Source organism: Rutilus rutilus (assembly GCF_951802725.1).
Source record: "Rutilus rutilus genome assembly, chromosome: 12".
Lineage (NCBI taxonomy): Eukaryota > Metazoa > Chordata > Actinopteri > Cypriniformes > Leuciscidae > Rutilus > Rutilus rutilus.
Genome location: NC_140217.1, coordinates 35,304,456 through 35,321,886, shown reverse-complemented (window position 1 = coordinate 35,321,886; position 17,431 = coordinate 35,304,456). Strand labels below are relative to the sequence as shown.

Below are 17,431 nucleotides of genomic sequence, written 5' to 3'. Positions count from 1 at the left end.
TTTCACCAAGTACAACATGTTCCTGGGTCAAAATCTTTGTTGATCCAGGAACAACATTCCAATCAACCAATCAGATTTGGGACAAGTTTACAGTTTATGGCAATCTTAGGCTTATACAACCACGGTTAGGTGCTTCTACATCTTTGTTATTCATCCATCAGTACCCTCTGATTTTAGGGATAATTTATGGGTAGGGTTAGGTTTAGGGGTAGAGTTAGGATTACATTTTCGTTTAGGAATGTTGTTCCAAGGTCAACAAAATATGTGGATCCAGGAACATGCCTTAATTGGCAAATTCACTGTGACCTAGTGACCACTGTCATCTAATTCAGACGTATAAAAACATAATGTTTTTGAAAGTCTCTTATTCTCAACAAGGCTGCATTTATTTGGTCAAAAGTACAGTAAAAACAAAACTATTTTGAAATATTATTACAGGTGATACTATTTTAATATAACTGTCTTAAAATGAAATTTATTCCTGTGAGGCAAAGCTGAATTTTCAGCATCATTCTTCAGTGTCACACGCTCCTTCAGAAATCATTCTTATGCTGATTTGCTTCTCAAGAATTCTTATAATCATCAATGCTGAAAAAAGTTGTGCTGCTTAATATTTTTTTGCAGAAACCTCGATGAAGGAAACCTATTGATGAATACAAAGTTGAAAAGAACAGCATTTATTTGAAATAGAAATCTTTTGTAACATTATTGAGGTATGTTTATGGTTATACTTTCGCTATTTTAAATAAAATATTATTTTATAATATATGTCACAATAGAATAATTATGTCACAATGGAACAGTCTATTATAGACTTTTCAGCCCAATTTAAACATTGAAACAATTATGACAACCGGCAATTTGGTCATGAAATATTACATATATAAGATCACATTTAAAACTCATGTGACAACTTCCCTTTGCTTTCATGAAAAGTAGTTTCTGTTCTGGAAAGAACAAGACAGTTCCACATTTCGATTACATCCTAATTATACGGTTCTTGTCCCAGTGCATGTCAGTGATGTTTTATTGTGCTCACTTGCAAAATATGCTGATCATAGCATAGGAACCAGGCAACACAGACAGCTTGCTTGATTTAGCGGTCTGTGTGGTGAACGACGACACCGGGCAGCTTCTCTCCAGTCCACAGCTTCAGAAGAATGATGTCATTATTCTCGGTGTCGGAGGGAGGGACCGCAGTGATCCTCCTCAGTCCTCAGAGCCGAACCGCCTCCTTCACCAGAGTCAACATCCAGCAGCGCAGCGCTCGACAGTCGACACTGATTCACATTATTGCGGGCGGGTCTTCTGTGAGTCGAGCTTCGTCTCTCAGCAATAACAGCGTGAAATTTCTCCACATTGCGCCTAAAACTCGGACACGCTATCGACAGGGAATATAACCCCCGCGAGGATATAAGGTATTTATGTTTTCATTTTGTGTGCATGACATCTTTAACGTTACTTGACATGTCGGACTTTAGGAATTTTGGTAGAAAACAAGTTTGCCGAGGCGGTGTGGGGAAAGTAGGTGGTGGCTCGTGAACTGCGAGCTGCGATAGTTCTCGTACACGCTCGTTTATGTTTTTAATCTCTCACGGTTACGTGGGAATTATGTCAAATTTATAGTTTAAAGATTAGATAGTATGACTGACCCATACTAAACAGTGAGCATCCACATTTTAGAGTTCTATAGAGTGTATTAAAAATTACACATTTGCGAATCATAAAGCTCCGCGTGAGTTTTGGATATATTCTTGCGAACTAATTAATTGCTCGCGTTTCGAGACGTGCGGAAATCAGTTTGCTTCAGTCATACAAGGGCGTTGCAGTCGACAGCGCTTCAGTTGAGTTCAAAACTTTTCCCCTAAACCCAGCCGAGCGACTAACTAACCTGTTGTTCCACCGAAGAGAGTCTGTCAAGATGCCATGTCTGCTTATCTATACTAGCACTGCCGTCTTCAAATGTGCCTTAGGCCAAAGGCTGTGTGTTCTGTGGCAACCAAATGCTTGGATAAGACTTAAGACAGGCCTGATCTTTAATCCTTGAGGTGTTGTAGGCCATTTTACACTCCTAGCCTTGAGTTCAGATAGCCTTTGAGATATATTTCATAGTTCATACCCAGATTTCCGTATTTTGTATGATATGAGGGAAAACTGTTGTTTGTGTCAGCATGTTCCCATGGTTCTGGAAAGTGGAATTCCTAGAAATGTCAGGGAATGTCAAAAGTGTTTTTTTTTTTCCTTCCGGGCCTGGGAAATTTCTCATGGAATTTAACTTAGTACTGAAGTTGTAAAAGGATTTGGAAATTTGTATAGTCTATGCTCAGTTTTTTCTTTTCCGACTAGAAATGACCTTTTAATAATCATCTAGTCATCAACTGGATATTCTTTGATCGGAAAGAGGGTTGTAATCTCACTTTATCAGTAATATGATATTGGTAACACTTTACAATAAGGACTCATTTATTAACATTAGTTAAAGTATTAACTAACATGAAATAACATTGTATGCAGCTGTTCATTGATAGTTCATTTTAGTTCACAGTGCATTAACTAATGTTAACAAATGCATTTGATTTTAATAATGTATTAGTAAATGTTGAAATTAACATTAAGATTAATAAATGATGTAGATTGTTAATTCTTAATTCATGAAAAGTAGTTAACTAATGAAACCGTATTGTAAAGTGTTACCATGATATTTAAGGGTAAACAAAATAGCATGGGCATGAACTAATGTTTCAAAATTGGGTTAAAAGTTGATTCTAAAACATAAGAAGTGTATTTTACACAGGTTTTGTTATACATAATTTTTTTTTTTTTGTACGTAAGTTGCTAATAGGTTGCTAATATACAATGGTTGTCCTTGTCAAGCATGTAAACCCACATCCTTGTTAGTTGTAGTCCTTATTTAACTTGTTAAAAAATAAAAATGCAATGTTTTTGAAATTGATGTTTAGGTTTTGACTTTGTGTATTTAAAAGTCCTCAACGTCTAATAATGTCAACGCCAGACCTTAATTTAGAACTAAACTGAAAAATGCCATTCTAACAACCTAAACAAATTCAACCGAACCCAGATTACAAATTGAACTGAAACAGGTTCTTTAGAAAAATGCTGTTCCAAATACTTTTAGACGTGGAGGCCATTTGACGCATATGTAAGACATAATGTCTGCCACAAGTGGAATTAAAAGACTATTAACCAGGCCTCTCGGGAAATGACAAGAACTGAGCGCCGCCTAAATCCAAAGCTTATTAACTGTTTCCACCTTCTGTCTGTTTATTGCTTTTCTGATTATTAAATGCATTTTGCATTTGAAGAGAGAGGAAGAAGTTATATCATGCTGCTGAACTATGATTTAATGATTTAAGACAATGCATTAAATATATGCAATAAAATCACAGGTTTGATGGTAAAACTTGTTGCTGTTTTCTGCAAAAATCAATCCAAATCTTGAACATCCCTTCTCCTGTAATAGTTTGGTGCATTAACGTCACTTGGAGTCTGACCCCAGACTAAGATAAATGAGCTAATATGGATTAGGTTTGCTGAAAATGAAAATTGACTGGTTTCAGACCAGCTCAGCATTACAAACTGCTCCCAGTGTGCTTCCTGTTGCATTAAGCCCCTGGCTGCCTTTGTCAAGCTGCCATCTGGTGAACTTTGCCACACTTTTCAAATATTTTCCTGCAGCAGAAATGCATTTAAGGTCTACAACATCTAAGGCTCAAACACCTTTTTTTTGAGTGACCATGTGGCGTCTTTGAGTCACATGACAGGACACATTGTCAAAACTTTTAAAGATAAGACAGACACTACTTCGACCAAATTACAGAGTAGTGTTCAGTCCCAAAATGAGTCAAAATATAGACGCTTTACATTTGAAAACTTGGACTGTGAATACAGAGAGAGGTTCGTCTACACACTCTGATGGACAAGAGGAAGTCAAACCAGGACAAAGATGTTATCACTGTTTACTTAAACCAGATCTCTTCAGTTTATTATCTTCTGCATTGATGAGGTGTTCATGAGGTCATTGTATCACTTGCAGCGTCATATGAAATGAGTCACAAACAAAGGTGATTACATTTTCTTCAGGTGGCTTCATTCTCAAAAAAGGATTTATGTATTTGAATTGCATATAACATTGGAGTACAGTTTAACATAAACTAATAAACTTAATGTGATGTGTATTTTTGAGTTTGAGATTTTTTTTTACTTGGTATGCATATAAAGTGTGATAATACGTTTTAAAGTTAAAGTTGGCTTGAAACAAAAGTTGAAATATCTTTTCTTCCGTATTGTGATGTATATCTGAGTCAAACAGCTTCTCGATAAAAAAAAAACACAAAAAAATGTAGGACGGCACTTGATTTTGTCATTGGGAATTGATTGGATGGTTGTGGTTTTCCATTGGTCGATCTCATGTGAGTGACAGGTTGTCCCGCCCTCACACCAGTAAACATCATCAGAGAAGAGAAGTCGCTGCAAGGGGGAGGGGAAGTTACTTTGATTAAAGATTATGAGGGCACATGAATAAAATAGAAAAGGAATGACATGCATGGATAAATCATTTATATAAATACTGCAAAATTCCATAAAAAAAACAAGAGTTGTCAGTTTTGATTTCATGGTGATTTTAAGTGTGAGTTATGGCAACAACAAAAAAAATTAGGAGATTATTTAGTTGATTTCTCTTTTGTTACGTTACACCAGCAAGAGTCAAATTGTCATTCTTACTGTACTATTAAATGTTCCTAATAAAATTCTTGGCCAACTGTAAAGTACTTCAGTTTTATTTATTCTGTTGACACATTAGTTTTGGACTTTGAACGGTAAACTCCTACAAACACTTTGTTTGGAGACCTTTCAAGTGTTGGCATTTGTATTTGAGAACTTTGCTCTGGTTGTGTAACCTTATAACCTGATTTAAGGCTAGGGTTCCTCAAATCCATCCCTGGAGAGGGCCACTGTCCTGCAGAGTTCAGCTCAAACTCACTCTCCTACAATTCTAGTAACTGACTGAAGAAGACCTTGTTCAGGTGTGTTTGATTAGGGTTGGAACTAAACTCTTGAGGGCAGTGGCCATCCAGGACCGTATACAAAGGATGGATTTGTAAACCGTCTATTAAAGGAAAGGGTTAGTTCACCCAAAAATGAGAATGAGAACCAATGAGGTTCATGCTTGTGTGTTACGCAGCATGATTGAGCTTCCGTTCTTATCAATATTCCCCTTTTATTAATTCCAGTAAGGTAAAAAAAACATTTATTAAAACATTATTATTCTGTCTTTTGGCAAAACTTTTTGTTTTGTGATTTCCATGAACAGCCTAAAAGCAGCCTAAACAACACTATCATTTTCCTGTGGTTTTAACAAAAATTACACCGCAAATACAACTGGACTAATTCATTTAAATTTCAAACATTATTAAAGACATGTAAACAGTAATAAAATCAAAACAAATTAGCAATAGCACAAATAAATACAACTGAACAAGTACAGAAATTGTAATCAAATGTAAAATAACACTGCATAGTTTACTTTGTATAGGCTAAGTAAAATATAGATTAATCCTTATTAAAGCTACAAAAGTTATTCAGTCAAGATAAGTGTGTGATTTGTATCTTTTTCTTTTGTTCTTTAATTAACATTAATGACCCAGACGGCAGCAGGTTTATTAGGCTGCTGTCACTTTAAGGTGTCACGCTTGATCCCATATACTGTTACACATGCGTTTTCTTTCTCAACTGTTTACTTTCACTTAGGACAAAATCGACGGTTTACACAAAGATATTTTGGCATCATTTTACGTGCGTTTGTGCATTCAAGCACAAGAAGACGCGTATGAGAACTTAATTCAGTATTGCGCACTATATGAGAGACGGCTCTATGTGCACACTTTGCATGTGTGCGCAAAGAAAACAGCTTACGGTGCAATTACCAAATTGAGTTTTATTGTGTTATTGTGCTTGGATATGGTTTGAAATCACATTAAAATGTGCACATTGACTCAACCCTAGAATGGAGTGACAGAAATTTCCTTAAAAATATCTTCGTTTGTGCTTCAAAAATGAACAAAAGACTTACGGGTTTGGAACAACACGATGGAGAGTAATCGATGACAACTTTTACATTTAGGGGTGAACTAACCCTTTAACTGTCACTATGTTTGAACCTCAAAATAGATGTGTTTGGGATTAGTTGGACAGTTCCCCTACCCTGGTAATCCAGAGTTCTCGCGAGAGCACAAGTTGAATTTGCTCAGCGAGTTACTCTGGTGTCGAATAATGATGCTCATTAAATGCCCCTCGATCTGAGCTGCACCAATCACATCGGGTTATCTGATATAGGCGGGCCAGAGGCGAGCTAAACAGATGATGACAGCGCTGTGACGTCGAAGTCATTAGTAAACATTGCAAGATGGCTATGGATGAATACCAGTTGTTTGAAACGGCTTTGACCGATACAATGAACGAGTTAGACTTGGCTTTTTATCTAAAACAGGAACAGAAGACGCCGCTCGAATCCTTCCTTTGCAAGAAGGACGTTTTTGCTGTTTTGCCGACTGGACACGGCAAGAGTCTAATCTACCCGCTGGTAGCTAAGCGTATGGGGTTTGTTGTGATTGGTCGTAGTGTTAACCAATTGCGTGCAGTGAGATTTTCAAATGCATGCTTGGTGACGCCCCTCGAGCTGGCCGATTTTCATTAGTCGACGCCAGACCATTAATCTTTTAGATTTAGGTCTGGATTTCCAGGCTACAGTTCCCCCACCCTTAACTAGAAACTAATACTAGTTGTGTTATAAAAACAATGTTTGTTTTGAAAAACTTTGGGATGTGTCCTGTCCAGATATGTGACAGGAAACTATTTTAAGCCGGTGGTTGTTCACATGGATTGGAGTTTCTCTCTTTTACTGTGCGCGCAACTGTGAGTCTGTTTGCTTCTGTAACCTGAATTACCTGCTTTCCTTTATTTGTGTACTTCTCTTTTGTCAATAATTGCACAGGCATTTTTCAGATGACTCATTTGAGGGTTTAACATGTTTTTGAACACATGAATCATGACTTCAGTTAAAGGCCTATTTACAGGGAAATGGAAAACAGCAGGGAATTCCATGCGTATCAGACTTTGCTACGCAAAAGATACAATGCTGATCGGCTGTTTTCTTTCAAAGAAAAATGTCCCTGAGCAGCAACAAATTTCCTCTGAGCTTTTGTTTCTCTTTTGATATCTCGGATAGATGTCTACGATCAACCAGGATTTCTAACATTTAAAATAACGAAACCTTTACTGTCAAATAGAGAAAGTGGTAAAAAAGAAGAAAAAAAAAGATATGATTAATAGTGGTGTTTGGCTGTCACAAGAATGAAGAATTAACAATTTAACATGTACAGATTTTTTTTATTATTACCAAATCATGCTGTGAAAATATATGTAACTGTAAGAAATATCTCTCCTTCATTGCAACATTTATACTATGATATATAGAAATTATATATATATATATATATATATATATACATTATTAATTATTTAAATAAAATGTATCCCTTAAAGGGGGTTAGTTCACCTAAAAATGAAAAATCTGTCATTACTCACCGTAATGTCATTCCAAACCCGTAAGACTTTTGTTCATCTTCTGAACACAAATGATGATCTTTTTGATGAAATCTGAGAGCTTTCTGTCCCTCCATTGACAGCTACGCAACTACCACTGACGCTTCAAAAAGTTCATTAAGAAATCGTAAAACTAACCCATGTGAATTGAGCGGTTTAGTCCAAATTTTCTGAAGAGACTTGATCGCTTTACATGATGAACAGATTGAATTTAAGCTTTTATTCACATTTAAACTTTCATTAATTCACATAGCAGTTGTGGTAAACGCAAGCTCAAGCATGTTCGCTTGACGTGCGAGAACCAATGAGGTTCATTCTCGTGTTACGCAGCACGTTTGAGCTTCAGCAAGAACCAATGAGGTTCGTTCTCGCGCATCAATCATGTTCGGTGAAGCTTCTGTTTATGTTCGCTGATCACTGACTAAACCGCTCAATTCATATGGATTAGTTTTACGATCTCTTAATGAACTTTTTGAAGCGTCACAGTGTGGTAGTTGCGTAGCTGTCAATGGAGGGACAGAAATCTCTCAGATTTCATCAAAAAGATCTTCATTTGTGTTCTGAAGATGAACGAAAGTCTTACGGGTTTGGAACGACATGAGGGTGAGTAAGAATTTTCATTTTTAGGTGAACTATCCCTTTAAGCTGCATCTTGTATTTATTTTCCGAGGCGTCCCTCCACAAAAATTGAGACTGAACGTTTAGCTTTTTTCCTCAATTAAATTCTCCTAAAATGTTTTGTATAGCATCACACAAGAGCAACAAAACTTGTCTAATTTATTCTGTGACAGACACTGCACCTTCTTTTCTCCATTAGTTTTCTCTTCTCCCTCTCTGTTTCTAGGAAATAAGCCCCTGCTTATGTGGGTGGATGGAGCTTGATGTGAGAGAGAGAGAAACCCAGGCCGTACTAAAAATAAAGTTCTTTCTGCTCAGAGGAAGCACAATCTGATGGAGGCCGGCTGATAAGTAGTCGTGTTAAAACAAGCCCAGACAGTGTTGGAAGAGTGTGTGTTTAATCTGTGTTTGTAATCTTTGAATACTAAGGAAGAGTAGATGAGTATTGGGAGGCTTGGAACGACGATCTGCACAGCTGTGCTTCCCTACTGGCACATATTCATCATGGATGCGGGACAAATCTCCCTTATCGCCCACACAAAGACCCAAGCGCAACCTCGCTCACAACGCCTTCCTCAGAATTGTCACACTATCACCAGCTCCAAATAAAACAAGCCAGTTAGTTTAGAAATTAATGTTGGTGATCAAAAGTGTGACAGATCAATGCGATAATACGTTCTCCTCAGAGATCTCGCTAAGATGATTGAGTAAATGCTTTCCTCTTTCGCCCAACTGACATCTTGCAGTTTATAATGCAAATTGATTGTAGTCCAGAATTAATACTCGCCAAGAGGCAGATGTGAATAAATATTGGGTTTGCTGAGTAAATAAAACGCAACCTCATTATACAAGGTTTAAATCAAACTGTTAGAACTATGTCTGTGGTTAAAATAAAAGATGTAGAATTTGATTGTTTAAATGAATTGACAATTTCCATAGCCGTCACTATGAAATGATCTTGACGTCTATTTGTGTTCAGAAGCCTTGCGTGCGTTGTGATGTGTTTTGTAGCCCGTGAGGATTGTGTCCTCTGAGTTTTGCATCAGGTTCACATTAAACAGATGTTCATATCATGTTTGCGTACACGTTTTCCGCTTCTGGTCTTGATTCAGCGGCTTCCATTTGCCTTCGGGTCTGTTGTTTTGTCATGGTGGACAACATATGGCTGAGTGATAAAGATAACACTGGGATAGGCTATACTTTAAAAAAAAAAAAAAAAAAGTAGTTTTGTGTCACGCTGGAGGACCAAGCATGGAAATAATTGAGTGCTGAATTTCCTGGCCACTCTAATAAATAATAAAAGTGAATGATAGCAGGTCTATCATGCTTCAAAATGACAAAAAAACATTACAAAAGTGTCCTAAAAGTGGTCCATATGACTTTTGAGAACAATTTGCACTCAAAGACAGACTTTTTGGACTGGAGATAGAGCTGTACGATTAATAGTTAAAATATTGCGATCTTGATTCAAACGCGCACACGATCTAACTATTTGCCTGTCTATTAAAACCTTTTTCTTACAGTCGTCATATGAAACGGCTTAACAAACCATTTTATCAACCACACAGTAGGCCTATCATTATTTCTGTGTTACAAATATTCATATTAAAAGTTTATAGTTCAGATAAACACTGATGTCTACAGAAGCAATCACAAAAAAATGTGTCGTCATTGAATCATTCATTCAAGAGATTCGTTCAAAAACACTGATTCATACAGTACTAATGAAACAAGTGAAGTCTTTATGAGTGAGTCATTGAATCATTCATTCAAAACGTTTTTTTTTTAGTTTTAAGTGATCCATTCAGATTAATTAAACATTTTAAACCTAAACCTCTAGTAAATTGAATTTGCATGTTATTTTGTTTAGTTGTCTGTCTCAATTTATCCAGAATCGTGCAGCTCTAACTGGAGCCAAACTTACAGTACGTTTCCATAGTGCATTCAGCTCTTATTTCAAAAGATCAAAATGAAAGAGTATTTTCATGACATGGAGTCGATTGTGGTTGAAGAAAATCTCGTATTTCCTCTGCAGGTATGGCTGCTATCAGGAAAAAGCTGGTGATCGTGGGAGATGGAGCATGTGGGAAGACCTGTCTACTCATAGTGTTCAGCAAAGATCAGTTTCCAGAAGTCTACGTGCCCACTGTGTTCGAGAACTACATTGCAGATATCGAAGTTGACAGCAAACAGGTTGGTATTGATTCTTGGCCGCCTCCAAACCCCCCAAAAGCCTGTTTTTATACAGCACATCTTAATATTATTTTCAGACCTTGAGGTTTGGGTTAGTTTTGGAAATTGCTAATTGTGAAACCCAAGCTGAGATCTATAAGTAACCCAGAACGTGTCACTGGTTTTGTTTTCATTAGTCGGTTTTACCGTCATATTCATTCTGAAACCAGCTTAGAAACTGTGAACACGTTGTTATTTTAGTCTAATATATCAGTATATCCTCTATAGACTATTTATCCAAACAATTGCACCAGTAAGTGTGAAATAATAGGCGATGTTTGGAACAGTGTTGTCATAGTGAGAACTAAAACTATTAAAAATAATTGTTGGTAATTGAAATAAAGCGGAAATAAAACAATATATAAATATTAGATGAAAATGAAAATTGAAATTGAAAATTATGGTTAACTAAAAGAAAATAGGTTTAAGTAATAAAATGACCAAAACTGAAATAAAAAAAACAGAAATTGCATGACAAAATTACTAATTGAATAGCCATTGTTTTGGAACAGTTGTTATTGTGGACTAAACCTATACTGAAAAATAATTTTCAGTAATTGAATTTAAGCTGAAATAAAATATTAGATTAAAAACTTACATGAAAATTAGTAATGTTGCCTTGTAACTAACTTAAAATAAAAATAAATTAAAGCTATATAGACAGAAAAAAAAAGACTAAAATTTTAACTAAAAATATAAAAATAAAGAATATAAAAATAAGCCAATAAACACTATAATAGTATATAAATAACAGTGCATTGGAATGGGTGACGTGAAGGGGTCTGATAGATCTGATGTTTTGCAGCCCTGACCACTACGAAATCTAAAGGGGACTTGGCAAAACAGGAAATGGCTGTTCTCTCTGGTTTCCTGACTGGACTCAAGATATCCCCACCCCTGTTGCTGTGACTCGCCAACCCTATATAGCATGATTAAACCGACCACTTCATTTCCTGTGATGGAAGAGGGGTTTTTTTTAAGGGGAAGGTGGGCTCATTCTGTGTCTCCAGCACAGGAAATGTTGAAGTCAAGGAGCAGGATGGCATCTCTTTTAAAACCCCTCGCTCTCTCAGCAGTGTTACGCTGCTAGGTTTCTCAAAATATAGAAGCTTCCCAGTGGCGAACGAGAATAAATCTTTCCGGCCTTTGGGAACATTCTCTACTTTATTCGCGCCGGTGGATAAACATATATTTTAAAGTCAACATAAAAATTGGCTCCATTTACTTTCTTAATACACGTTCCTGATTCAGCAGTGCATGTTTCTGCGAAGAGGAAAAACACATTTATCTTCATAATCTTTCTCTGAGACTCGCTGTGCAACCGATATGGCATTCATTTTTGGCTGATGTCACCAATGCATGTTCTTTTGAAAAACGATGAGCCATTCAAAGCATTATGGGCTTCTTTACTCTGCGCTGAGCAGATTATTTTGATGTAGAGCTTCAGATCAGTGCACAACGGAGGGACAAATAGTCTCCTCTCTCAGTGAATTGAGGAAAGGTTGTGTAATGATGTGGCATCAGGCTCGGTGTATGACTCAGCGGCGGTATGAAACTAAGCTTCAGTCCTGCAGCAGAGCAGAAGGGATGTAGTTTGATTCCCTCTAATCTCCCGTTTAACTAGGCTTGTGATTGGATAAGCCAAGGCTTGTTGTTGCCCTGTACAGATTATGTGAGGGAAGAGTGACATATGTGAAGGACTGATACCTTAAAGTTCATTTGTTTTTGCAGTAGGAATCTTCAATATATCGGACAACATATCAGTGTTGGCTGAATCGGAGAATAGTTTTGCAAAATAATCAGCATTGCTCTGACATTGAAAGTAGAAAGTAAACTCTCAAAATGATTTTTCACAGTTGTAAATAAAATGAAGATAATTGGAGTATGTTTTACAAGTTTTTTTTAGTGTTGTACAATCACTGTAATTGATGTGTTATATTTATTAGCAATATCTGAATTAAAATTGTTTCTACGTCAATTTTTTTTTCAGTGTAGAAAGGCGGTTTTAACCCACTTAGACCATTACATTCATCCGGACATTCATTTTTTTCACTATTAATTTTTTCATAAAACATCAAATGCATTTTATACATACAATGATTGAAAACGACCGTTGTTGACCATGTTTTGGTTGTGGGTTTTTTTTTTTTTTGTGTGTTTTTTTTTTTTTATGGTGTTATGAAATTTAAATATTTAAAATATATATATATTTTTTTTGCTTAAAGGGATAGTTCACCCAATAATTATCCCATGATTTACTCACCCTCAAGCCATCCTTGGTGTCTATGACTATCTTCTTTTAGACGAACACAATCGGAGATATATTTAAAATGTCCTAACTCTTCTAAGCCTTTATAATGGGAGGCCTTTATTAATAACCCCCTGGAGCCGTATGGTTTCTTTTTTATGACGGATAGATGCGTTTTTTTGGGCTTCAAAATCTTCTGGGCTTCACTACCATTATAAAGGCTTGGAAGAGCTTAAACTTATCAAACAATTTAATCTTTTTATAACATGGTTTTCAAATCATCTAAAAAGGTGCAAATAAATAAATAAATAATGAAAAAATAAATGATAAGCCCAAAAAATTCTATATGGGTGCATCTGCATTAGTGTAGAGAGACACTGCATGATAATAACCTGAATATATTTGGTCTGTATAGGTCTAAATAGAAAGGGCTTGTGTGAAGGAGGGAGCTACACACGTAAGCTGTCTTAGCCTGAACTGTTACTTTTAGGAATGTGTAATGCTCTTTTTTTTGCCTCACTTATTGTATGGTGGGTTGTACACTCCTAAGAGAGACTAGGGTTGCATGGTCTTAAAGTGTGTATTAAAGGAGCTGTGAACTTTAAAATGAAAATGGTTGCAATCCACTGCCATAATAAAGCTCGGAAGCGCCTGGGTGTTTATTAATATAACTCCGATTGTATTGGTCTGAAAGAAGAAAGTCATATACACCTAGGATGGCTTGAGGGTGAGTAAATTATGGGGTAATTTTAATTTTAAAGTGAAGTACTCCTTTAAGTGCCCTTCTGCTTTTGTCCAACTTATTTGGTATAACCCAAGATGTGAAGTCCAGTGTGCTGTAGAGATCATTAAAGCCTTTGACTAGCTGTTTCAGCTGAGGTCTGACTCATCCTGTCCAATTTTGATCCACAGGTGGAGCTGGCTTTGTGGGACACAGCAGGACAGGAAGACTATGATCGCCTGAGACCTCTGTCTTACCCAGACACAGATGTCATCCTCATGTGTTTCTCCATAGATAGTCCCGACAGTTTAGGTAAACATATTTTTTTTTTGTCCAAAATCTGCTTTATATTTTAATTGTGAGTCACCCTTGTTTGTGTCAAGCCCGTTATTACTGGAAATTCAATTCACTAAGTCATCAACTTATGCAGGAAGTTCCTGTGTTTTGTCTAAGAGTCGAAGCGCATCATGATAACACTTGTGTCCATGACATCACTGTCCTTTATCTCCACCAGCTTTCCCGTAGGAACATCCCAGATTTTTTTCCGTGTTATAATAAATGTCGGGAAGCTTGAACAAATTATATAAGTTTGTGTTTAAAAGTTATCGCAGACAGTTCTGAGATTATTCAGAATTCAGCCACTTGATTCAGCAGAGTTCAAAAGATCAATATTATAAATCACTCACATAATTCCACCAGCAGTGAAATGGAATGAAACCACCAAACATGAATGACTTAATATCAATAATAGGATTGGATTTGTTTGGGCAAATCCCTTATTTCACTCACACTTTCTTTGGGTCACATTAACATCATAAAACAAGGTTTTATAACACTATATGTAAGTATTATTGAACCTTTTTGTCACTATATTTTTCCTTCAAATTACAGTACCTACAAAGACTTTCTCATTATATTATATATTATATTAAATGACATGAATATGATGGTGGGCAACTGAATATAGCGCAGCATAGATTGAAATCGATATACTAAGTATTGTAGTGTTTGCCTGTTACTATACAATTCTTTTTCGGATACAGGTTACTTTCTTTGTTTAACAGTTCTATCTAACCTATTATACAAAACTGTTGAACAGAGACCGTAAATAATGAATATGGATAATGGGAGCACCATGTGCTCAGGCAGCGCCATCAAAATAAAAGTCCCGCTTCAACAAGTCGGCCAAACAGAAAAACTCATCTGCCGAATCCGATGATGATATTTAAAAAATGCCAAATGTCCACCGCTATATCTGCCTGTCAACCACTAATTATATTATATTATATTTATTATATTATTATATTTATTATATTATGTATTACTTTGTTTAATAAATATAGTATTTCCAGACTTATTCAAACTATGGATAATGTAATTTGTACAGTATAATAAAAAAAAATCAAATATACATGGAAAAAAAATGTCCGTATACATGCGTACCTACATGTGTGTATGTATCTTATATATTTATATATTATTTTATTCATGTATATTTGATAGTTTAGGGGGGAAAATACACATAAATGTGTGTGTGTGTGTGTGTATATATATATATATATATATATATATAAAAAAAAAAAATTACTCATTTATAATGTATATTTGAAAGTTTGTAAACTCTTTTTTTATATTTTATAATTGCATTATTTATTTATTTTTTATTAAAGCTGCAGTCCAAAACTTTTGGCGCTCTAGTGGTTAATAAACAGAACTGCATGTGTTGTGCGGAAGAACATTGTAGCCGGAGCTACATGTATGGGCTACTCCACAGCGGTACGACCCGTACCAGTCTAAAATAGTCCCAATATAAACACTTATTATAGGTGGACCGAAGCGATTCAGGATAAGACAAAAACAGGGTTAGGAAAATGGATTCATGATGTACTTGCTTATTATATACTTTTTGTAAATCTTTAAAACAAAAAAGTTACGGACTGCAGCTTTAATTATTTATGTGCATGATTAGACTATAAAATTCTAATTTGTGTTAAAATAATATATATCAATCTTGAATGTGTGTGATCTCATAGAGAATATCCCAGAAAAGTGGACGCCAGAGGTGAAGCACTTCTGCCCCAACGTTCCCATAATCCTCGTGGGCAATAAGAAGGATCTGCGGAACGACGAGCACACACGGAGAGAGCTGACTAAGATGAAGCAGGTGTGTTCCCGGGGCCTGCCGCATCACCACGATGGGGAGTCCCATTAAAAAGCTCTCAGCAGCCAGCATTAATGTCACTCCAGAAGGCCTGATCATTATCATTTGTCAGACCTCTCGTACTCGAGCGATCAGTCCAACCTCTAATAACCAATGACTGATGCTATCACGACCTCGCCCCTTAAATGATGTGTCAGCAATAGTGTTCGGTTATCTGGGCAGATGGCCTCCGTTAAATCTATTCATTTAGCCAGCGGAATTGACATTGCATGTCATAAGTCAGGCTTTAGCTGCAGACACTGCTGCGCACAGTTCAAACAGTATTTTGTTTCTAAATCTTATTGAATGTGATGATTCAGTTCCAACTCATCTGTTTCGCAGGAGCCGGTTAAACCTGAGGAGGGCAGAGACATGGCCAACCGTATTAGCGCCTTTGGATACCTGGAATGCTCAGCCAAGACTAAGGAGGGCGTGAGGGAAGTATTCGAAATGGCCACCAGGGCGGCGCTGCAAGTCCGCAAGAGGAAGAAGAGGAGCGGGTGCTTGCTGTTGTAAGAGAACTTTCCGGTCTTTTTCCAGAAGGATCTCCCCGCGCTGACCAGGAAATGCCAAACTCCACAAAACATTTTTTTTGACCAAACAAACATAAATACACTGGACTGTATGTCACATTTCATGCAAACCAACAGGTGGGAAATGGAGGAAAGTCAAAAAAAATATGCATTAAATGGACAGAGGCTGGGCAGAAAGGCAGGTTAGATCAAAATATATCTATTGTCACTATATATCTTGATTTAGGTTTCCTCTATGGCACAATTTTTTTTTCCTCCAGTTTGTACTGTACGGATGGCGTCAGTCACAGCGTTATTGTATTTTTGCATATTTATCAGTTGACCATTATAATCTGGTGAGAACATCTTCATATTATTGTAATCGAAATTAATTTAACCACGTAGAAATCTCTTACTAGCACAGAATTTGGTAATAAAAACCAGTGCCTTCATGATCGTTCCCTCCACAATTTGAATGTAAAGTGTGTGTGTTTTGAGCTTCTCTGTGTCTTCTACACAATTTTATAGTAGTGAATAACTCCAATGAGCCAATTAAATGTATTTAAAAATGCAAAATCTTCAGTAATGTTGAGTATATAGCTTTCATTCCCAAATAAATATCAATTACATGTAAATTGGAGGCTCAGTCCGGTCTAAAACCAACCAGGAGCGTGACATTTGTCGTTTTTGTCCTCCACACAGGCATAAACACACACATGTGCACATGGACTGAGCTCTGTAGATACTAAACTGGTTGAACCTGCCTCAAATATCCAGGCTGAACTCACGCCGTCACATAATATGACTGTATTGTCCTCACATTAGCCGGCACACATGCTTGAGTATTGTTACTGCAAATATTAAATTTAAGGTGCGATCGCTTTTGAAGGTTTCTAGCATCGCGAAACATCAAATAAATTCACAAACTGATGATTGTTAACAAATGTATATTAGTTAGAAAAGGCCTCGAGTGCCTTTCCAGTTCCCACAGAATTGTGTGCCTTTAGTTATCAGTCTGTAATGCACTCGGGTGGAGATGAGATGAACGGTTATGTCCGTGCATGCGTTTGGTCACGATCAATGTTGTAATGTTGCATGCCTGTTGTCATGAGGTGTTCGGATCATCGTGTTTCTGACAATAACCTTCGCTAATCACGCAAAGCTGTGCTTCTAGAAGAGCTGTAGCTTTTATTAGCTGGTGTAGAATCCATATTCTGATGTCACTTCCACATCTGTGCTGCTGGTGCCATGAGATGTCTGACATGAGGTAAATTATC

The 17,431-nt window shown here is 36.6% G+C and overlaps 1 protein-coding gene across 1 annotated transcript; it reads left to right on the top strand.

The window, feature by feature from the left end:
- The first annotated feature begins 1,072 nt into the window (after positions 1-1,072).
- Positions 1,073-16,813, top strand: rhoca (ras homolog family member Ca). Its single transcript, XM_084426402.1, has 5 exons — positions 1,073-1,418; positions 10,277-10,434; positions 13,634-13,754; positions 15,476-15,606; positions 15,985-16,813. The coding sequence occupies exons 2-5, from the start codon at positions 10,279-10,281 to the stop codon at positions 16,156-16,158; spliced, it is 582 nt and encodes a 193-aa protein (XP_084282528.1). The 5' UTR covers positions 1,073-1,418; positions 10,277-10,278; the 3' UTR covers positions 16,159-16,813.
- The last annotated feature ends 618 nt before the right edge of the window (positions 16,814-17,431 follow it).